This window comes from Canis lupus, chromosome X (assembly GCF_048164855.1).
Source record: "Canis lupus baileyi chromosome X, mCanLup2.hap1, whole genome shotgun sequence".
Classification (NCBI taxonomy): domain Eukaryota; kingdom Metazoa; phylum Chordata; class Mammalia; order Carnivora; family Canidae; genus Canis; species Canis lupus.
The window spans coordinates 56,793,110-56,817,341 of NC_132876.1; the positions used below are offsets into that span (position 1 = coordinate 56,793,110).

Here is a 24,232-nt window from a genome sequence, read left to right on the forward strand (position 1 = left end):
TGCTCAACATCACTCACCATCAGGGAAATGCAAATAAAAACTACAATGAGATGTCTCCTCACACCTGTCGGAATGGCTAAAATCAACAACACAAGAAACAACAGGTGTTGGCAAGGATGTGAAGAAAGGGCAACCCTCTCGCACTGTTGGTGGGAATGCAAACTAGAGCAGCCACTCTGGAAAACAGTATGGAGGTTCCTCAAAAAGTTAAAAATACAACCATCTTACAACTCAGCAAGTGCACTGCTAGGTATTTACCCAAGGAATACAAAAATACTAATTCAAAGGGATATATGCACCCCAGTGTTTATAGTAGCTTTATCTACAATAGCTAAATTATGAAAACAGCCTGTGTCCATGAACCGATGAATGGACAAAGTGATATAAATTATATATTATAATATATAATATTAATAATATATATTATAATAATATTAATGATATATCAATACATATTATATAAATTATATATGTAATGTACATATTAGTAATCACCCAGTTTCAAAATCATGGAAAACTTATTTCATCTTTTAAATATGTTCATGGATGATTTTTTTTTCTCAAAGATAACTCTGTTTCCTGGTTTAGCCTCTAATCAAATATTCAGACAACAAAGTTCTGATTAGCTAGGATAGACTGATTTATTGAGGGCCACAATCTTTGCAGGTAGCTTATTTATACTTAGCAGTGGAAATATATTTGGAGTTTAATAAAAATTATCAATTTTTCTTGTCCTTTCCTCAAATTTTTTTCATTATTTAAAAAATCCCCAAAACTGGAAGCTAATTTAAAATGAAACAAAATTGTCCAGGATCTCACATTTCTTCTCCCTTTCTTTCACAATTCCCTATGTACACTTATTATAATCTTATCAAAATTACCAAAGTCCAGTTAAAATCCAACAACTGTAATGCTTTTCGTGATCCTTTCCTCCTCTTTTTGCCAAGCGAAGTATAATAACTCCCTCCTCTAAATTTCTATAATATTTGGTGATGCTGTATGCCATTCATCACAGTCGTCTTGTTAGTGCAAGCTAAATCGGTACTTGTTGTTTGTATCACATTTTGTTTGTGAGTACTGGAAGTCAAGAACTATGTATTCTTTACCTATATCTCATATCATTCAATACAACATGTATACATTAAGGGTATAATATTTGTTGAATAAATAAAGAAACAAAGGAACCAGTCAATGGGTTGCTCTTATTAACTACTCTTTTGATTCTATATACCCTTTTATTATCTCCTTGCCAAAAGAAAAAAAATTTAAAAACCAAGTTCCCATGACACTTAGAGAGAGGGCAGAAAGGCCCTATGCCAGACTAATAGAAGACATCAGGACAGGTTACAAAATATTATTTATGTTTCATTACTCAGTGGTCATGAAATTTTGAAAAAAATAGTATAATGACGATAATGATAATGCTATAATTTATCATAAAAATGCTTAATGTTTCAAGTTTTTAGCCTACATTTTACTCACATTATCTCTGGACAGCCAATGAATAAGTGGGATAGATTATTACTATAACATTTAGTTTACAGTTGAGGAAACAGGTTCATGCAGTTTTAATGTTATATCCAAGGTTATTGAGCTAAAGTGACAGGATTGGAATTGAAACTTCGGTCTTTCTAACTATAAGTCCTGTATGGTATATATTACCCCAGAACTACCTCCCAAACACCAAAAATGTGCAGTGTTTATTTCACCCTACAAATGGTAATGATTTTTTGTACATTATTCTACTCTTCCATTGTTTAGCGATGCCTCCCACAACTGTATTCATGATTGCAAGACATGAAACTAGAATTAAAAGTGAGATCTGTAGTCATGGAATAAAAACAAACAAACAAACAAACAAACAAAACACCTTAGCAGGCCTAGTCAGAAATAAAATCAATACTATATGATAAACAACTGAGTCAATGAGCTGTGTGTTTATACTGAAGATTCAGTGGTATTGCTATTATTTTCTCAACACTTACATACAATTAAAACCTGTGTCCTCCTCCAAATCATGATTCTTACCTTTATAACAGAGGCCCCAGCTCTGGAGAGTGGACTGTGAATCTGGGCTGCAGCAGCCATGTTGGCAATAGTATTGAGATGGTTCATCTGATTCATTGCCATGGCAACTGATGCAGGAGGTAAGCTGACTGGAAGTAGGGGATGAGGCATCATCATAAATGGCAGATCCAGTCCTAAAAGATACAGTGCATGTTAAATTACTACATTTGGAAAAGGAAAATCACATCAAAATTGATGCTATGAAATAGTAAGAAAAAGTGTCTGAATTCATTCTTGTTGGCTTTTCTTTTAAATCAAGTTTTATTATATCCTAGTATCTCTTTAGGCAATTAATGGTACCTAGGATTGAATATTGCTTTATATTTTTAAAATTGTTCTTATATCCATAAACTTTTATCTACCTATTCCTTGCTCTTGCTCTCACTCTAAAAATATTTATAAGACGCAATTTTTTACTCATAAAAACAAATAAAAATCTTTAAGCAAAACGACATTTTGTTAATTAAGAAATAATTTTATTTTTAATAATTATAATATATTGATGTGTTAGCTTATAACTTAATACCTTCTTTAAAAATATAATAGTGGTGCTGGTAAGACAGGATGTATATTCTCTAGGCTTCAGAATTATTGAAGTAAATAGGACTTGGAATATGTTCTTTTTAAAATGATTTTATTTATTTATTTATTTGTTTATTTGTTTATTTATTTATTTATTTAAGAGAGAGAGCATGCAAGTAAGGAGAGAAGCAGGAGAGAGAATCTGAAGCAAATTCCACATTGAGCATGAAGCCCGATGTGGGGTTCAATCTCACGTTATTGAGATCACTACCTAAGCTGAAACCAGGAGTCTGACTCTTAACCAACTAAGCCACCCAGGTACCCCTTGGAATATGTCCTACCCTTTTAGTTATAATCTCTAAAATGAATAGTATGGCTCTAATTTAAAACTTTATCAATAATGAGTAACTCCCCTATCAAAATATTCAACCTATTTTTAATTTGGTGACAAATACCAACATCATTGAGTAGTATCTAGAATTCTGTTTGCTTTCTTATGCAAGATAAAATAGTTTTCACACGCTTTCCTTTTTTCCTTATTTACATATTCCATATATTTAAATATACAATGTACAAACACATTTTGAATTTAAGAAAGTATAATAAATAGCCACCATAAGTTTGTTGTTTGTTTGTTTATTATTAATGGATAGAAGACTTAAATGAGAGACAGGAATCCATCAAAATCCTAGAGAACAAATTCTTACTAGATATGTCTCCAAATCAAGGGAAACAAAGGCAAAAATGAACTACTGGGAATTCATCAAGATAGAAAGTTTCTGTACCGCAAGGAAACAATTGACAAACCAAAAGACAATTGACAGAATGTGAGAGGATACTTGCAAATGATATATCAGATAAAAGGCTAATATATCCAAAGTCTATAAAGAATTTATCAAACTGAACACCCAAAGAATAAATAATCCATTCAAGAAATGGCAGAAAACATCTAACAGACATTTCTCCAGAGAAAACATACAAATGGCCAATAAACACATGAAAAAAATGCTCAACATCACTCGGAATCAAGGAAATACAACTCAAAACCACAATGATATACTACCGCACACCAGTGAGGTGGCTAAAATTAGCAAGTCAGGAAACGACAGATTTTGGTGAAGATGTGGAGAAAGGGGACCCTCGTACATTGCTGGTGGGAATACAAGATGGTCCAGTCACTCTGGAAAATAGTATGGAGGTTCCCCTAAGAGTTGAAAATCGAGCTACCCTACAACCCAGCAATTGCACTACTGGATATTTAAACCAGTCTTATCCATGTTACACTTGTGGTATCTGCAGATATGTCATCATGGAAAAGCTAACAAATTAAAATAGTTGTCTACTTACCCCTGATGAGGTTGGGATTTGTGAGGATACATCTTTGAGCAGAGGCTAGTGAGGGTTTGTCTAACATTATGGATATTAACATCACTACGATAAGTAAACCATAGTACTTTACAATGTATCTTAAACTGTTGCCTCAACAATAATCTTGTCTTCATTTGGGCAGAAGCCCAGAAACTATTTTATCTTCCATAAAAATAATAGAATTCTAGATACTACTCAATGATGTTGGTATTTGTTAATAATTTTTAACAGATAGTCTGAAACATCCTCGTCTATAATTTTTCCTACATTGTTATAGATTATAGAAATCTACAATGGATAGTGTTTATGTTGATATCACACACAATTATTCACTATTAATAATATCTTTTTATCCTCTTTGCCATCTTCTTTTTTCCTTGCTTCAAAGATCACAATAGCTATTGAACAACAACAAAGCAATAGGAAGTATATTCAGAGTCCCACTAAATCTCATTTCTCAAAACAATAGTAACAGTAACACAAACTCTCAAAACACATACGTTTAGGACAAAAAGCAGGTTTAAACATAATGCCGTTAATTGATTTAACATCTGTCTCCTGGCCTCAACACTGATAGTTGAACTAAAGCCATTAACAACAACAAAAAGATAAAGTTGTGCAATAGAATCAAATATATACTTAACAGGTCCCATGCAACACTAAAGTAATCATCTCAGTTGAAAAAACTCCTATATAAAGAACACAACATTCACCAATATTTGTGATAAATTCAGCCGTAAAATGTATTAATAGAATTTCACAAGGATTTAAAAAGGTTAGAAACTTAAATTCTGCATGGAAATCAAGAAGGGGAACATACTCTGTACTTCCTATGACCGCTAATTCCCACAGAATTTTAATAAAATATTTTAAACTCCCCCCTATCAATTTACTTATGGCTCACTATATCTAAATACTTATAAGGAACAATCTGCCAAATCCAACTTTTCAGTTTTAAAATTTCCTACTGTATTAATTCATTAAAGAAGCCTCAATATAGTGTAAACACTGAATTTAAAAATGGCCTCTGCATCCCCTTTTAAAATACACATTTTTCAGTTAGCCTTCCAGAATTACTTTGATGTATATGCATTTTTATACTATACTCATCATATGACTTTGCTATAATAAGATGTTACGTAACACATATTAAATTAATCACTGTTTATCTTTTCCCAAAAGCTTTACTTTATACTCAACATAATAGTAACCATGAATGACATAAATAGGTTTCTATACAAGATTCTCATTTACCCAAGATAATTATAGATCTCAATTCTTCTTTGTGTACTCAGTTTTAGTAGAAAATTGATCAAACTGGAAATGAAAAGTAGCCATCAGTGCCTCCTTTAATCACACAATACTTAAATAAGCCTTTGATCAATTTACATTTCCCTTAACAGTGTAATAATCTGTCCTCAGTCTCCAAAGATTTTCAGCATCATTCAGATACCATCTGGCCATATCAAGTCATATGCCTACTTACAGTCCAATTGATGTGCAAACTAAATACAGATTACAGAGTTTAACAGCCTATTGATAGTTTTAAAATACAATTCATCAAACATTTCAATAGACCATGAATTACTTAAAAGTTACACTTTCAGATCATGACCTGAAATAACTGTCGGTTGACTATAATACCCTAGACTCTAAGCTAATATTTACATCACTGGCTAGTTTAACAGTGACCCCACATGAGCTGCACATGCAAAGCATATACAAAAACTGAATTATGTAAGTCAACATTTACCCAAAGTTGAAAACATTAAATTAAGAGCCATCAAAAGTACACCACACTCTAACAACCTGGCTCTTTTAGTAACATGCCAGAAATACATAGACTTTTAATAGTATGGTAATTAAATTATTTTTTTAAATCACCGAAATAGTCATCTCTTTCCTGTTAACCTCAAGGTCATCAGGCTAGCTACTATAAGCATATTTCTAAAGCATCCTGGTATTCCAGTAACTCCTATAAATTTTATGTAAATGAATAGCACCACTTCTTCCTAGCTACTAAGGCTATAAACTTCAGTAATACTCTAATACTCCTTCTAAAATCCCACACTCCCTAATTTCCAAGTCATGTTGACCTCTGTAATATCTTGCCATTTCTACAGTCAAGTACTAATCCTATCATAACAATTTGGTACCCTGTTTTCTCAGTTGGTTCTCCTATGCCATTTCACTTGCCTTTCCACTCCAATTTTAAGACTTTAGTGGCTACTTAATATCTCCAAAATAAAATATAAGCTCTTTGGTTCCATGTGAAGTTACTTTTCTAGCTTCACTATCTCAGAATATTCTTCTATGTATGCTCTACTTTAGCCTCACTAGACTAATTGTAGCACTCTACAATTTGAATTCACCCTAGCCTTACTCTTACTCATGCCCCTGTCTGGAAACTACCTCTTTAACCCTATTTATTTAGGTGTGGTAAAATTTCTTCCTTTTTAAATCAATAGACTTCCTTTTTAGAAAAGTTTTAGCTATATGGCAAAAATCAGCAGAAATTACTGAGAAATTCCATATATCCCCTCTCCACCAGCAGTTTCTCTGCTTATTAACATCTTGTATTAGTATGGTATATTTGCTGTGACTAATGAATCAATATTGATGCATTCTTTTTTTAAGATTTTATTTATTTATTAATGAGAGACACACAGAAAGAGGCAAAGACATAGGCAGAAGGAGAAGCAGGCCTCCCACAAGGAGCCCGGTGCGGGACTCGATCCCAGACCCTGGGATCACACCCTGAGTTTAAGGCAGATGCTCAACCACTGAACCACCCAGGCACCCAATATTGATACATTCTTGCTAATTACAGTCCATAGTTTGTATTTGAGTTCATTCTTTGTATTGCACGTCCTATGTCCTATGGCTTTTCACAAATGCATAATACCGTGTATCATGTTTTACAGTATCATACAGACAGGTTCCACTGCCCTAAAATCTCTTGCATTCCACAGATTCATCCCTTCATTATTACCTTGGGTTTTTCCCCCTTCGTTTTTAATTCTTTATAGATATATCTATCCCTCAATGCCATATAGGTGGAGTCATAAACTATTTTTTTCAGACTGGCTTTGTTTCACTTAGAAACATTTACAGTTCTTCCAAGACTGTTTTTTGAAAAAATTTTTCTTTTCAAGTGCAGTTAATCAATGTTACATTAGTTTCAGGTGTGCAAGATAGTGATTTCACAAGTTTATACATTATGTTATGCTCACCCCAAGTATTGCTACCATCTGTCACCATACAACACTATTACATTATCATTGACTACATTCCTCATGATGTACCTTTTATTCCTATGATTTTTCATTCCATAACTAGAAGGCTGTATCTCCCAGCCCTGTCACCCATTTTGTCCATCTCCCCACCAGCAACCATCAGCTTATTCTCTACTAACAAGAATGATTCTGTTTTTCATTTGTTTATTTCTATTTTTTAAGATTCTACAAATGAGTAAAATCATATGGTATTTATATTTCTCTGATTAGGTCACTTAGCATAATACCCTTAGGTCCCTCCCTGCTTTGCAAATATCAAGATCACATCCTTTTTTATCATTGAATAAGATGACTGAATATATATATATTATATATATATGTATATATATATATATAATATATATGTGGTGGTGAATATATATGATAGGGCTGAATATATCTTTTGACTTAATGTTTTCATTTTTGGGGCAAATATCCAATAGTGGAATTATTAGATATTATATTAATATTTTTAATTTTTTGAGGAACCTCCATACTGTTTTCCAAATTGGTGTGCAAATTTGCATTACCACTAACAGTGCATAGAGGTTCTGTTTTCTCCATATCCTCACCAAACCTATTTCTTGTATTTTGATGCTGGCCATTCTGACAAGTGTATGGTGATAGCTGACTATAGTTTGATCTGCCTCTCTCTGATGATTGATGATGTTGAGCATCTTTTCATGTGTACATTGACACTGTATGCATCTTTGGGAAAATACCTATTCAGTGTCTCTGCCCATTTTTTATTAGATTGCTTGCTTGTTTGTGTTTTGGTGTTGAGTTGTATAATTTTTTCTTTAGTTTTCATTTAAATTCCAGTTAGTTGATACACAGTGTAATATGTTTCATGTATAAAATGAAGTGATTCAGCACTTACATACATCACCTAATGTTCACCACAATAACTGTACTGCCTTAATCCCCATCGCCCATTGAACCCATCCTGCCACCGAACTCCCTTCTGGCAACAGTTTGTTCTCTATAGTTAATAGTCTGTTTCTTGGTTTGCCTCTGTCTCTCTTTTTCTTTCCCCTCTGTTTTGTTTCTTATAAATTCCACATATAAGTGAAATCACATGCTCTTTGTCTTTCTCTAACTGACTTACTTCATTTACCATAATACTGTCTAGCTCCACCCATGTTGTTGCAAATGGCAAAATTTCATTCTTTTCATTATATATATAATCTTTATCCATTCATCAGTCCATGGATACTGGGCTATTTCCATAATTTGGCCATTGTAGATACTGCTGCTATATATATATCCGGGTGCATGTATCCCTTTGAAACAGTTATTTTTTATTTTTGGGGTAAATACCTAGAAGTGCAATTGCTGGATCACAGAGAAATTCTATTTTTAACCTTTTGAGGAATTTCAATAATTTTCTCTTGAGTACCTGCACAAGTTGACATTCTCACCAAGAGTATAAGAGAATTCCCTTTCTTGATATCTTTGCCAACAACTGTTGTTTCTTGTGTTGTTGATTTTAGCCATTCTGATAGGTGTGAGGTGATATCTCATAGTAATTTTGATTTGCATTTCCCTGTTGATAGATAACGATGAGCATCTTTTCACATGTCTTTTAGCCATCTATATGTCTTCTTTGGAAAATATATATTTGTGTCTTCTGCCCATTTTTTCATTGGATTATTAGTTTTTTCAGCATTGAGTTTTATAAGTTCTTTACATATTTTGGATACTAACACATTATCAGATATAGTATTTGCAAATATCCTTTCCCATTCCATTGTTGCAACTTAGCTTTGTTGATTATTTCCTTTGCTGTGCAGAAATTTTTATTATGATATAGTCACAAGAAATTTTTATTATGATATAGCCATATATATGTCTTTATTTTTTCCCTTGCATCAAGAGACATATCTAGAAATAAGTTACTAAGGCCATTATCAAAAAATTACTTCCTGTGTTCTCTTCTAGATTCAGGTTTCACATTTAGACCTTTAATCCATTTTGAATTTACTTTTGTGTATGGTGTAAGAAAGTATTCATGTTTCTTTCTTTTGCACGTGGCTGTCCAGTTTTCCCAACACCATTTGTTGAAGAGACGGTCTTTTTCCCATTGGATAATCTTTCTTGCTTTGTCAAAGATTAATTGATTATATATTTGTGGATTCATTTCATGGTTTTCTATTCTATTACATTAATCTATGTGTCTATTTTTTGCCAGTATCATACTATTTTGATTACTAAATATAACTTGTAATATAACTTGAAGTCCAGAATTGTAATGCCTCTAACTATGCTTTTCTTTTTTTTAAATTGTGTTGGCTATTTGGAGACTTTTGTGATTCCATACAAATTTTAGGATCATTTTTTCTAGCTTTGTGAAAAATGCTGGTGGTATTTTGACAGGGATTGCATTATATGTGTAGATTGCTTTGGGTAGTATAGACGTTTTAGCAATACTTGTTCTTCCAATCCATGGACATGGAATGTCTTTCTATTTCTTTGTGTCATCTTCAATTTCTTTCATAAATATTTTATATTTTTCAGTGTAAAGGTTTTTTCACCTCATTGGTAAGGTATATTTCTAGATATCTTACTATTTTTGCTACAATTGTAACTGAGATTTGGTTCTTTAATTTCTCTTTTTTTTCTGCTTTATTATTAGTGTATAGAAATGCAGAAGCTTTTTGTATGTTGATTTTGTGTCCTGTGACTTTACTGAATTTGTTTATCACTTTTAGCAAATTTTTGGTGGAGTCTTCTGAGTTTTCTATATATAGTATCATGCCCTCTGAAAATATTGAAAGTTTTACTTCTTCCTTGTCAATCTGGATGCCTTTTATTTCTTTTTGCTTTCTGATTGCTGTATCTAGGCATTCCCATACTATGTTAAATAACAGTGATGAGAGTGGACATTCCTGCCTTCTTCCTGACCCCTCCTCACTGAGGATAATGCTAGCTGTTGTGTACATGGCCTTTATTATATTGAGGTATGTTCCTTCTAACCCTACTTTGTTGAGGTTGAATGAATGGATGCTGTACTTTGTCAAATGCTTTTTCTGCATCTATTGAGTTTGTTAATTGTAATGTTTTTATTCTTTCTGTTATTGATGTGATATAGCACCTTGATTGATTTGTGAATATAGAACTACCATTGCAAACTAGAAATAAATCCCACTTAGTTGTAAAAATTTTTTTAATGTATTGTTAGATTTGATTTGCTAGTATATTATTGAGGATTTTTGCATCTATTTACATCAGGGATTTTTGCCTAAAGTTCTCTTTTCTAGTGGTGTCTTTATCTGGTTTTGGTATTAGGGTAATGGTGGCCTCAGAGAATGAATTTGGAATTTTTACTTACTTTTCTATTTTTTGGAGTAGTTTGAGAAGAATAGGAATTAAGTCTTTAAATGTTTGGTATAATTTACCTGTGAAGCCATCGGGTCATGGAGTTTTGTTTGTTGGGAGTTTTTAATTACTGATTCAATTTCTCTGCTGGTTATAGGTCTGTTCAAGTTTTCTACTTCTTCCTGTTTCAGTTTTGGTAATTTATATGTTTCTAGGAATTCATCCATTTCTTCCATATTGACCAATTTGTTGGTATATATTTTTTCATAATATTTTCTTATGATTGTATTTCTGTATTGTTGGTTCTTTCTCCTCTCTCATTTGTGATTTTATTTAATTGGATCTCTATTAGGTGTAAGGTTTTTTTTATTGGTGATTTTTTGTTTTTTGAGGTACAGCTGTAGTGCTATATGCTTGCCTCTAAGGACCACTTATGTTGCATACAAAAGATTTTGGAGCATTGTGTTTACATTTTCAATTGTTTCTATATATCTTTAAATTTCTTCTTTGATTTCCTGGTTGATCATTCATTGTTTACTAGTATATATATATTTGTATTAAGAAACATTCTAAGTTGCAACCCAATACATATGTTGATACATAAAAAACAAAAGCTAACAAAATAATACTTATTCTAGCATAAAATACATTCTGATAGTTATTATTCTACCTCATTTGTTTTTTTTATATAAATTTATTTTTATTGGTCTTCAATTTGCCAACATATAAAATAACACCCAGTGTTCATCCCAGCAAGTGCCCCCCTCAGTGCCCATCACCCAGTCACCCCCACCCCTGCCCACCTCCCCTTCCACCCGCCCCTAGTTCGTTTCCCGGAGTTAGGAGTCTCTCATGTTCTGTCTCCCTTTCTGATATTTCCCACTCACTTTTTCTCCTTTCCCCTTTATTCCCTTTCACTATTTTTTATATTCCCCAAATCAATGAGACCATATAATGTTTGTCCTTCTCCGATTGACTTATTTCACTCAGCATAATACCCTCCATTTCCATCCACGTAAGATGAATGGATAAAGAAGAAGTGGTTTATGTATACAATGGAATATTACTCAGCCATTAGAAATGACAAATACCCACCATTTGCTCACTAGTATATATTTTAATCAGCTTTTCTCATGTATTTGTGATCTTTCCAGGTTTTTTTCTTGTGGTTGACTACTATGTTCCTAGCTTTGTGGTCAGCAAAGTTGCATGGTATGACTTCAATCTTTTTGTACCTGTCAAAGCCTTTTTCTTGACCTACAATGTGATCTATTCTGGAAAATGTCCTAGTTGATTTGAAAAGAATGCAGATTCTGTTATTTTAGGATGGAATGTTCTGCATATATCTATTAAGTCCATCTGGGCCAGTGTGTTTTTCAAAGGTTTTCTTTGCTTGTTGATTTTCTTTTTAGATGATCTGTTCATGGATCTAACTGGGATGCTAAAATCCCCTACTATTACTGTAGCATTATTAATTAGCTCCATTATGCTTGCTATTAATTTTTAATATATTTGGATGGTTGCATGTATGCATAAATATTATAATTCTTATATGTTCTATTGGGATTCTCCTCTTTATTATTTTATAGTGCCCCTCATTACCATTTTTTAAATTTAAATCCAATTAGCCATCATATAGTACATCATTAGTTTTAGATGTAAAGTTTAGTAATTTATCAGTTGCATATAACTCCAAGTGTTCATCACATCATGTGCCCTCCTTAATGCCCATCTCATTACCATTTTTAGTATGTAGTTTGTCTAATATAAGTATGGCTACTCTGGCTTTCTTTTGATATCCATTTGAATGAAAAATGTTCCTGCAAACTCTCACTTTCAATCTTCCAGCAACTTATGTGAAAAACGAGCCTCTTGAAAGAATCATTTGGATTGGTCCTTTTTATCCATTCTGACACCCTCTGTCTTTTGATTGGAGCATTTTGTCCATTTACACTCAAAGTAATTATTGATAGCTATGTATATTTATTGTCTTTTTAAAACTTATTTTCTGGTTGTTTCTGGAGATTCTCTCTGATTCTTTCTTGTCTTTCTTTCATGTTTTGTTGACATTTTATTAGTGATATATTCAGATAACTTTCTCTTTTTTGCACGTTTATTAGTGGTTTGTGCACTATGGTTACTATGAGGTTTGTATATATCCCGTTCTACAAATAGAAATCTATATTCATTTGATGGTCATTCAGTTTTGTTCTTATTCTTTTCTCATCCTCATCCCATGTTTTAGGTATATGTTATACTTTATAACATTTTTGGTGTGAGTTCCTTGACTGATTTTTACAAAAATTTCATTTTTACTGTTTTTGTGTTTCCTACTTTTATACTGTAATTTTTAGTTTCTCCTTTCCACTCAAAATGTCCCCTTTAATATTTCTCATAGAGCTGGTGTAGTGGTCATGAACTCCTTAAGATTTTGTTTGTCTGGGGAAATTCTTTACCTTTCCTTCTATTCTGAATGGTAGCCTTACTGGATAGAATATTCTTGGGTGAAGATTTTTCCCATTCAGTAGTTTGAATATATCATGCCACTCTCTTCTGCCTTGCAAAGTTTCTGTTGGACAATATCCTGCTAGTCTTATGGGTCTTTCCTTGTAAGTTGGCTTTTTTTTTTTTGTCTTGCTGCTTTTAAGATACTTTCTTCATCACAAAATTTCCCCCTTTTAATTACAATATGTCTTGGTATTGGCCTGCTATTATAAATTTTGGTGGGGATTCTCTGTGCCTCATGAATCTGGATGTCTGTTTCTTCCCTCAGATTAGGGAAGTAGCCAGCTTTTATTTCTTCAAATAAATCTTCTGCCCACTTTTCTCCCTCTTATTCTTGGACTCCTACAATATGAATGCTTCTGTATTTGATGGAGTTACTGAGTTCTTTTAAGTATATTCTCATTTTCCATAATTCTTTCTCTCTTCTGTTAAACTTCATTGCTTTCCATTACTTTGTCTTCCAGGTCATTAATTTGCTCCTCTGTTTCTTCCAATCTGTTGTTCATTGCATCAGGCATGTTTTTAATATGATTTATTGGGCTTTTAATCCTGATTTATTCTTTTCTAACTTTTTTTTATCTCTGTGCTAAGGGTCTCACTGATGTCTTCTATTCTTTTCTCAAGCTCAGTGATTTCCCTATCATTGTTGCTTTAAATTTTCTTTCAGGCATGTTAATTATACATTTTTTTCCCAATTAGATCACTGGCTGGCTTTAACTTTTATTTTTCATTCCTCCATCTTGGCATTTTGTCTATGTCTCTGCTTTCTTCTGTATTAGAAAATGAAGTTATGTCTATTGCTCCTGAAAGTAATGGCCTTATGAAGAAGAGGTCATGTAGTGTGAAGGGCCTTTTATAACAAAGAATATCTCTCTGGTGAATGCCACATGTACTCTGCCATTGTGTTTTGGCTGCTCTTTCCTTCAGGCCATTAATCTGCAGAGGTTCTCTTTGCTTGCTGTGGGTGGTGTTTTGTCCCTGGCTTAAATGTGGTCCATTTTAACTAGGTGTGTTTTGGTCGGCTTGTGAAATGAGACCTAACACTAACTCCACCAGAACTGAGCCCCTGTAAAATTTTCTGGTAGAGGAGAGGTGGTGTGGGCTGTGGTTTGTATTAGTCTTCTGGGTAAGAAGACCTCTGTGCTTGGATGAGGCATGTTTGACTGGGTAGGGTAGATCCACAAGAGCAAGAGCACAGGGGATGGGACTTGGCTTAAGCAAGGTAGGTAGCCAGTGTTAGCACTACAGTGCTTCCTGCAGGTGGCTCTGTGTTTATTCTGAGATACTTGGCAGGGAAATGGTGCCAGCCAGCTCCTTTGTTTCTAGAGCAGTCTCCAGGAATGCTGTCAATCAGGGAACTCTTCAGCAAACAGTGAAGTCTCTCTACTGTGTGCCCTAGGCATTCTTCAGATCACTGAAGTGCCCTCCAGGCTCTATCCCAGGGACACCTCTTGACCTTTCAAACTTCAGAATTTAAGCCCTGCTGGTTGCAAGAACTCACAAAATTCAGTCCCTCTTTTTTCAATGGCTATGGGGAAATGTTTTCCTTAAGTGTTCCTGCATTTGTTCCACTCTCTTGTGCCCCTCTCCAAGACCATGGCTCCCCACCTCCTCTGCAGTAGCTGTGATCTGCTTCTCCCCTAACCCTTAGCTCTATACTTCTTACCTTCTTTATGTGGCCTCTTTTCTGCCTTTAGTTATGGAGTTTGTTCTCTCAGTTTTCTGGCGACTTCTGGGATATTTAAGATGATCTGATAGTTATATAGTTGTGTTTGTGGGATGAGGTGAGACTAGAGTCCTCTGCCATCATCTTCTAAGTTCTGTATAAGTTATTTATTTTTTTTTTATTTATTTTTTTTTTGTATAAGTTATTTATATATTTTGGGTACTTTTGCCTTATTGGGCATATCATTTCCAAATATATTCCTCCATTCAGTAAACTGCCTTTTGTCTTGTTGATGTTTTCCTTTGCTGTGAAAAAGCTTTTTATTTTGATGTAGTCTCAATCATTTATTTTTTGTTTTTATTGCCCTTTCCTTAGGGGACACTCTTAGAAAAATGTTACAGCTTATGTCAGAGAAATTACTACCTGTGTTCTTTTCAAAGATTTCCATAGTTTCAGGTCTCACATTTAGTTATTTAATCCACTTTGAGCTTACTTTTATGAAAGGTGTCAGAAAGTGGTCCAATTTCATTCTTTTCATGTAACTGTCCAGTTTTCCCAAGACCATTTATTGAAGATACTGTCTTTTTCACATTGTACATTCTTGCATTCTTTGTCATAGATTAATTGACCATATAATCATAGGTTTACTTCTGGTTTTTCTATTGTGCTCTTTTAATCTATGTCTATTTTTGCTCTAGTACCATTCTATTTTGATTACTATAGCTTTGTAGTGGATCTTGAAACCTGGAATTGTTATACCTCCAGCTTTGTTTTGTCTCATGATTGCTTTGGATATTTAGTGTCTTTTACGGTGCTGCAAAATTTTGATATTATTTGTTCTAGATTTGTGAAAAGTGCTATTGGTATTTTTATAGAGATTGTATTGAATCTCTAGATTGCTTTGTGTAGTATGAACATTTTAACAACATTGGTTCTTCCAATCCATGAGCATGGAATATCTTCCCAATTTTTTTGTGTCTCTTCAGCTTCTTTCCTCAGTATTTTGTGGTTTTCAGAGTACAGGCCTTTTACTTCTTTAATTTTATTCCTAGGTATTTTATTCTAGTTGGTGCAATTGTAAATGGAATTTTCATAAAATTTCTTTCTGCTTCTTTGTTATGTGTGTAAAGCATTGCTGTGCAATGTCCACAATAGCCAAACTGTGGAAGGAGCCTAGGTGTCCATTGAAAGATGAATGGATAAAGAATATGTGGTCTATATATAAAATGGAATATTACTCAGCCATTAGAAATGACAAATACCCACCATTTGCTTCAACGTGAAAAGAACTGGAGGGTATTATGCTGAGTGAAGTTAAGTCAGTTGGAGAAGGACAAACAGTATATGGTTTCATTCATTCGGGGAATATAAAAAATAGTGAAAGGGATTAAAGGGAAAAAGAAAAGAAAATGAGTCAGAAATATCAGAGAGGGTGACAGACCATGAGAGACTTCTAACTGGGAAACAAGGGGTAGTGGAAGGGGAGGGGGGTAGGGGAATGGGGTGACTGGGTGATGGGCACTGAGGGGGGTACTTGACAGGATGAATATTGTGCCCAAGATTGCAAATCCGAGAAACCGCCAAGGAGCCAACACCGATGCAAGCGCACGAGGGTTTATTAGCAAGCTCGAGCTTAGGTCCAAGTATACCCAACACAGCGGAGCAGGGACTTGGACCCCGAAGTGGGTTACAGCTGGGTTTTTTATAGGCTGGTCTAGGGGATTTTCAGAAGGGGTGGAGGAATTTCTAAAGTTCTGTTTACATTCTGATATGGGGCTTTCAAGAGCATTGAGCTCTGTTCTCATTCTAATATGGGACTTTCTACCACAGGCTGGGCTCTGCTGTCTTTCTGATATGGGATTCCCTGCCAAGGACATTCTGCAGTTTTTCCTGTACAGTTCAGCTCTTATTCACAGGGGCCTAAGATGGCTGTACTTGTGCTAATGCTAAACTTTAGGTGGGATGGCCTTAATTTTTCTCAGCCTCCACAATGAGCACTGGGTGTTATAGTATATGTTGGCAAATCAAACTCCAATACAAAATACAAAAAAAATAAAATAATAAAATAAATGTGTGTGTAAAGTTTTAACACACACACACACAAAAGAAAGAATTGCGACCAATTTCTGCATTTTATTATTGTAGCCTGTAAATTTACTGAATTAATTTACTATTTCTAGTAGTTTTTTGTTGGAGTTTTAAGGGTTTTCTTATAGTATCATGGCATCTGCAAGTAATAAGAGTTTTACTTCTTCCTTATCTATTTGAATATTTATTTTTCTTATCTAATTATTGTGACTAGGATTTCTAATACTATGTTGATAAAAGTGACAAGATTAGACATCCTTTTTTGCTCTTAATCTTGGAAGAAAAGCTCTCAGCTTTTCTTCATTAAGGTGTTACCTGTGAGGTTTTCATCTATGGCTTTAGTATTTTGAGCTAGTTCCCTCTACAATACCACTTTGTTGAGAGTTTTTATCATGAACAGATGTTAAATTTTGTCAAATGCTTTTAATGCATCTATTGAAATTATCATATGAGTTTTATTCTCAGTTTTGTTGATGTGGTGTATGATGTTGATTGGTTTGTGAGTATTGAAACATACTTGCATCCCCAGAATAAATCCTACTTGATCTTGCTGAATAATCCTTTAATAAATTGTTGAATGTGGCTTGCTAGTATTTTGTTGATTATTTTGGCATCAATGTTCAATAGGGATATCACCCTGTAGTTTTCTTTCTTTCTTTCTTTTTTTTAATGGTGCCTGCCAGGTTTTGATAACAGGGTGATGCTGGCCTTGTATAATGTATTTGAAAAAATGCCTTCCTCTTCTATTTTTTGGAATAGTTTAAGGACAGTAGGTATTAACTTTTCTTTAAATGTTTGGTTGAGGGCACCTGGGTGGCTCAGTAGTTGAGCATCTGCTTTTGGCTCAGGTTGTGATCCTGAGGTCCTGGGATCAAGTCCTGTATCAGGCTCCCTGAAGGGAGCCTGCTTCTCACTCTGCCTATGTCTCTGTCTCTGTAATGAATAAATAAATACAATCTTTAAAAAAATGTTTGGCAGAGTTCACCTCTAAAGCCATCTGGTCCAGGAGTTTTTGGAGGGGAGAGTGTAGTGTTTTCATTACTGATTTAGTTTCATTACTTGTTATTAGTCTGTTTAGATTTTCTATTTCTTCATGGTTCAGTTTTGAAAGATTGTATGATTCTAGGAATTTATACATTTCTTCTAGGTTGTCCATTTCATTGGTATATAATTTTTCATAATATTCTCTTATTATCCTTTGTGGTTTTGTTTCCATGTATCTTTTAATTTCTTCTTTGATTACTTTGCTGACACATTAGTTGTTTACTATGTTTAACATTCATATGTTTGCATTTTTTCAAATTTTTTTCTTGTGATTGATTTCTAATTTTTATATTGTGATAAGATGTGTGATAATATTTCAGTCTTTTTAAATCTATTGAGTCTTGTTTTGCAGCATAACATATAATCTGTTCAGAATGTTCCATGTGTACCTGAAAAGAATGTGTATTGTGTTGTTTGGAAATGGAATGTGGTATGTATTTGTTGTATCCATCTGGTCTAATGTATCATTCAAAGACACTGTTTCCTTATTGATTGTCTTCCTTGATGTTAAGGTCTTGTCTTATTGCTGTATTAACATCAAAATCTCTTTTTTTCCTTATTTTTACTTTTCTGTTAGGTGTCCCAGGGTGCATGCACAGATAATTAAAATTGTTATATCTTCTTATTGGAATGATCCCTATATTATTATGTAATGCCCATCTTTATATGATGTTTAATATCTGCATATTTTGTATATTCCAGCTGTCTTTTGTTATTAGTTTCTAACTTAATTGAATTTGCAACTAAGAGCATATTTTGTATGATTTCTATTATTGTAATCACTTGAAATGTAATTTGTCTTTTTTATTCAGTGTGAAAATGTGCTTTTTTTAGGCACAGGGAAAGAACTCATGGGCAGAAAGAACTGCAATATGATTGTGAGGAGCAATTGATTATATACTTTTAGGTTGGGGGGTAGAAATAAAGGAAGTTTCTAAAGGGATTTTCATATGTTTTTTTTTTTTTTATTTATTCATGATAGTCACAGAGAGAGAGAGAGAGGCAGAGACACAGGCAGAGGGAGAAGCAGGCTCCATGCACCGGGAGCCCGACGTGGGATTCGATCCCGGGTCTCCAGGATCGCGCCCTGGGCCAAAGGCAGGCGCCAAACCGCTGCGCCACCCAGGGATCCCCGGGATTTTCATATGTTAAAGAAGATTTACAGAATCCTGGATGTCTGGCTATTGCAAAGCTAAGGTTGCTTTTTGTCTCTAACAAATCTATCTTGGTAAATGTTCCAGGTGAACTTAAGAAGAATGTATATCCTTCTGTTGTTGGATAAAATATTCTATAAATGTCCATTAGATCCAGTTGATTAATGGTGTTTTTCAGTTCAATTATGCACTTCCTGAATTTCTATCAATTTAATATGTCCATTTCAGATAGAAGAGTATTGAGGTCTCCAACTATCAGAGTGGATTCATCAGGTTTTTTTTCTGACAGTTTTATCAGTGTTTACCTTATATATTTTGACACTCTGTTAATAGGAGCAAACACATTAAGGCTTGTAAATGTCTTCTTGGAGAATTGACCTGTCATTATACCATACCTCTCTTATCCTTGACAGTTTTTCTTGATCTGAAATCTGCTTTGTCTGAAATTAATATAGCTACACCAACTTTTGATTGATTTTAGCATAGTATATATTTCTCCATTCCCTTACTTTGAATCAACGTGTAGTCTTTATATTTAAATTTAGTTTCTTATAGTCAACAAATAGTTTGGTCTTAAGTTATCTACTCTGACAGTTTTCATTTTTTTAATTTTTGTTTTGATTTGGTTGTTTTTGCTTGATACATAATTATATAAGAGGTATATTGTAAGTAATGGCCAAAAGCATCAACAGCCCTGATCACTGGAGTACATCGGGAAATCTATATCTCTAATAAGTGTGTCTCTTTTCAAAAATTTTATTTATTTATTTATTTATTTGACACACAAAGAGAAAGAAAGGCAGAGACATATGCAGAGGGACAAGCAGGCTCCATACAGAGAGCCCGATGTGGGACTCTATCCCAGGACTCCAGGATCACTCCCTGAGCTGAAGGCAGGCGCTTAACCACTGAGCCACCCAGGTGTCCCTAATAAGTGTATATAAACCAATAATTAAAGTGATTATTAATAATTGGATAGGTAGTTACAATATTTGTTAGTGTTTTCTAGTCATTGCCCTTGTTTTGTTTTGTAAACCTTGTCTTCCATTCTTGTATTCTCTGCTGTTAATATTTTATATTATTCTCTTTCTTCTCTTAGCATACTAATTTTACTTGTTTAAAAAACCTTATGGGGTTCATCTGGAGTTTTCAGTTTTCATTTACAACTTATAAATTCACTTGCAAATAACACTATACCATTTCATGTGTAGTGCAAGTATCTTTTAACAGAATAATTTCAATCCCTCCCTCTTATCCCTTATAACATTATTGCCATTTATATCACTTGCCAAAATATTGTTAATATTATTATTTTGAATATAGTATTATTTCTTTTTTTAAAATTTTTTTATTTATGATAGTCACAGAGAGAGAGAGAGAGAGAGGCAGAGACACAGGCAGAGGGAGAAGCAGGCTCCATGCACCGGGAGCCCAACGTGGGATTCAATCCCGGGTCTCCAGGATCGCGCCCTGGGCCAAAGGCAGGCGCCAAACTGCTGCGCCACCCGGGGATCCCGAATATAGTATTATTTCTAAAACAGATTAAGAGTAAGAAAAAAATATTTACCTTAATTTATTCTTTCTATAACATTCTTCATTTATGTAGTTCTGTTTCTGACCTAAATTATTTTCCTTCTCTCTATAGACCTTCTTTTAACAGTTTTTTCTAAGGTAGATCTTTGGTATGGTAAAAATTCCCTCAATTTTTGTTTGAGAAAGTCTTTATTTACTTCTTCACTACTAAAAGGAAATTTCACTGGATTCAGAATTCTACGTTGGGTTTTTATTTTATTTTTTCTCTCAACACTGTACCTATTTCACACACTCTATTCTTGTTTGCTTGGTTTCTGTTAAGTTCAACGTAATTCTTATCATTGTGCTTGTATGGGTAAGGAGGATTTATTTCTCTGGTGTTTTAAAAAAAGATTTTCTCTTTGTTTTTGATACTGCAGTTTGAGTATTATATGTATAAATGTAGATTTTTAAAATATTTATCCTTCTTACTAATCTCTGAGCTTCCTGAATCTTTTGCTCAGTGTCTCTCATTAATTCAAGAAAATTATCAGTCATTGATACTTTAAATGTTTCTTCTATTCTGTTCCCTCATTCCTTTTATTTTGGTATTCCCATTACATTTATGTGACACCTTTTGCAACCGTTGCAAAATTCTTAATATACAGCTCTCAGGTTTGTTGGTTTTTTTTTCAATGTTTTTTTTCACTTTTTTTTTTCCATTTTGGGAAGGTTCTATTGAAAGTCTTCAAATGTTGACATTCTCTGGTCTACTAATGAGCCCATCAAGAGGTTCATTTTGTTTGAGTGTTTCTGATTTCTAAGATTTACTTTGCTTCTTAAAATTTTCATCTCTCTTTCACTTTAGTGTCCTTTTATTTTGTTCTGATCTTTGATATCAATTTCTGGTGTCTGAAGTGGGCAGAATCATCTAGGGTCAAATTTACTTAGGTTGTGGTTGATATTCTTGAAGCAGTCTGCTCATACAGCCACGCTGCACTGAGCAAAATAACTAGAAAGAAGAACTCACTACAAAAGGATGAATTAGAAATAGTACACTTGGGGAGGGGGCAAGATGGTGGAAGAGTAGGGTCCCCAAGTCACCTGGCCCCATCAAATTACCAAGATAACTTTCAAATCATCCTGAAAACCTATGGATTCGGTCTGAGATTTAAAGAGAGAACAGCTGGAATGCTACAGTGAGAAACGTTTGAGCTTCTATCAAGGTAGGAAGATGGGGGAAAAAATAAAGAAATAAAAAAGCATCCAAGGGGAAGGAGCTGGGCTAAGGTCCCACCGCGAGTGCCCCCAGGACAGGAAAGCCCAGGCCCTGAGAAGCAGGAGCTTCACCAATCTTCCCAGACAGAAAGGCGCTTGCAGGGAGTTGGAGCAGGATCCCAGGAGGGGCAGGGATGCCCTCAGACTCCCAGGGGCACTAACAGAGGAACTGCGCCCCGGGGGAGAGCCCACCACACCGGCAGCCGAGCTCCCTAAAGAGCTGAAGTGCATGCCAGAAAGGGGCAAGGGAACAAGCAGCTCTATTGCGGCTCGGCAGTGGTTCCCTGCGAAGGGGGCTGCGGCCCCAGGTGCGTGACTCCAGCAGCGCAGGACCCAGAGCCCAGGATACCGGGGAAAACACCCCAGGATCCAGCACTCCCCCTGGGACAGGCAGAGGCCGGGAGGACATAGGACAGCGAGGACACTCCTGCTGCAGGGTGGCCCTGAACTGTGCAGATCGGCGGCCCACACCTCCGCCCCCGCCCCAGGAGCATCCAGGCCATTGCAGACCGGGAGCTGTGGTAGTTACAATGGGAGCTGACTCTGGGGCTGGAGAGCTGGCCACTGCCATTGTTGTTGTTCCTCCTGGGACCTCACAGGATAAACAACTCCCACTGAGCCCTGAAACAGGCAGGGGGCTGAGCAGGTCCCCCAGGTGCACACACCTGAGAATCAGCACAGCAGGCCACTCACCCAGAAGAACAGCTAGAAGGACGGGGGAAAAGCAAGTTACTGACCAAACAGCACTGGAAAGTTCCAGGGGAAGTCGAGGGATTTACAGTATATAGAGTCAAAGAAAACCACCCCTTGTTTTTTGTTTTCTGTTTGCTTCCCCCTCTTTTTTTCTTTTTCCCTTCTTCTCCTTTTTTATTTATTTTTCTTTTTTTCTTTTTTCTCCTCTGTCTTTTACTCCTTTTTCCAGTACAACTTATTTTTGGCCACTCTGCACTGAGCAAAATGACTAGAAGGAAAAACTCACCTCTAAAGAACCAGAAACAGTCCTCTCTCCCACAGAGTTACAGAATTTGGATTACAATTCAATGTCAGAAAGTCAATTCAGAAGCACAATTATAAAGATACTGGTGGCTCTAGAAAAAAGCATAAATCGGAGAAGGACAAACAGTATATGTTCTCATTCATTTGGCGAATATAAATAGTAGTGAAAGGGAATATAAGGGAAGGGAGAAGAAATATGTGGGAAATATCAGAAAGGGAGACAGAACATAAAGACTCCTAAGTCTGGGAAACGAACTAGGGGTGGTGGAAGGGGAGGAGGGCGGGGGGTGGGGGTGAATGGGTGACGGGCACTGAGGGGGACACTTGACGGGATGAGCACTGGGTGTTATTCTGTATGTTGGTAAATTGAACACCAATAAAAAATTAATTTATTAAAAAAAGCATTCAAGAGACTTCACGATTGCAGAATTTAGAACTAATCAGGCTGAAATTAAAAATCAATTAAATGAGATGCAATCCAAACTTGAGGTCCTAATCATGAGCGTTAATGAGGGAGAAGAACAAGTGAGTGACATAGAAGATAAGTGAATGCCAAGGAGAGAAACTGAGGAAAAAAGAGAAAAACAATTAAAAGAATATGATGATAGGTTAAGGAAAATAAATGACAGCCTCAGAAGGAAAAATTTATGTTTAACTGGAGTTCTGGGGGCGCCGAAAGGAACAGAGGTCCAGAATATGTATTTGAACAAATCATAGCTGAGAACTTTCCTAACTTGGGAAGACAAACAGGCATTCAGATCCAGGAGACAAAGAGATCCCCCCCCAAAATCAATAAAAACTGTTCAGTCAACCAACATTTAATAGTGAAACTTGCAAATTCCAAAGATAAAGAGAAAATCTTTACAGCAGCAAGAGACAAGAAATCTAATATTTATAGGGAGAAGTATTAGGGTAACAGCAGACATCTCCACAGAGACCTGGCAGGCCAGAAAGGGCTGGCAGGATATATTCAGGGTCCTAAATGAGAACAACAGCAGCTAAGAATACTTTATCCAGCAAGGCTATAATTCAGAATGGAAGGAGAGATAAAGAGCTTCCAAGATAGGCAGAAACTGAAAGAATATGTGGCCACCAAGCCAGCTCTGCAAGAAATGATAAGGGGGATTCTGTAGTAGAAAGAGGATGTCCAGGGGAATAATCCACAAAAACAGGGACTGAATAGGTATCATGATTACACTAAATTCGTATCTTTCAATAGTAACTGTGAACATGAATGGGCTTAATGACCCCATCAAAAGGTGCAGAGTATCAGACTGGATAAAAAAGTAAGACCCATCCATTTACTGTCTACAAGAGACACATTTTAGACATAGGGACACATCCAGGCTGAAAATAAAAGGTTGAAGAACCATTTACCATTCAAGTGGTCCTCAGAAGAAAGCAGGGGTAGCCATCCTTATATCAGATAAACTAAAATT

The 24,232-nt window shown here is 35.1% G+C and overlaps 1 protein-coding gene across 2 annotated transcripts in view; it reads right to left on the bottom strand.

Moving 5' to 3' along the window:
• The window catches only part of DACH2 (dachshund family transcription factor 2), a 178,326-nt gene that overhangs the window by 142,344 nt on the left and 11,750 nt on the right, over positions 1–24,232 (bottom strand). For both annotated transcript variants that reach the window (XM_072816816.1, XM_072816817.1), the window contains exon 2: positions 2,029–2,201. In XM_072816816.1, coding sequence (XP_072672917.1) covers positions 2,029–2,201 — 173 coding nt within the window. The remainder of the gene's footprint in view (positions 1–2,028; positions 2,202–24,232) is intronic.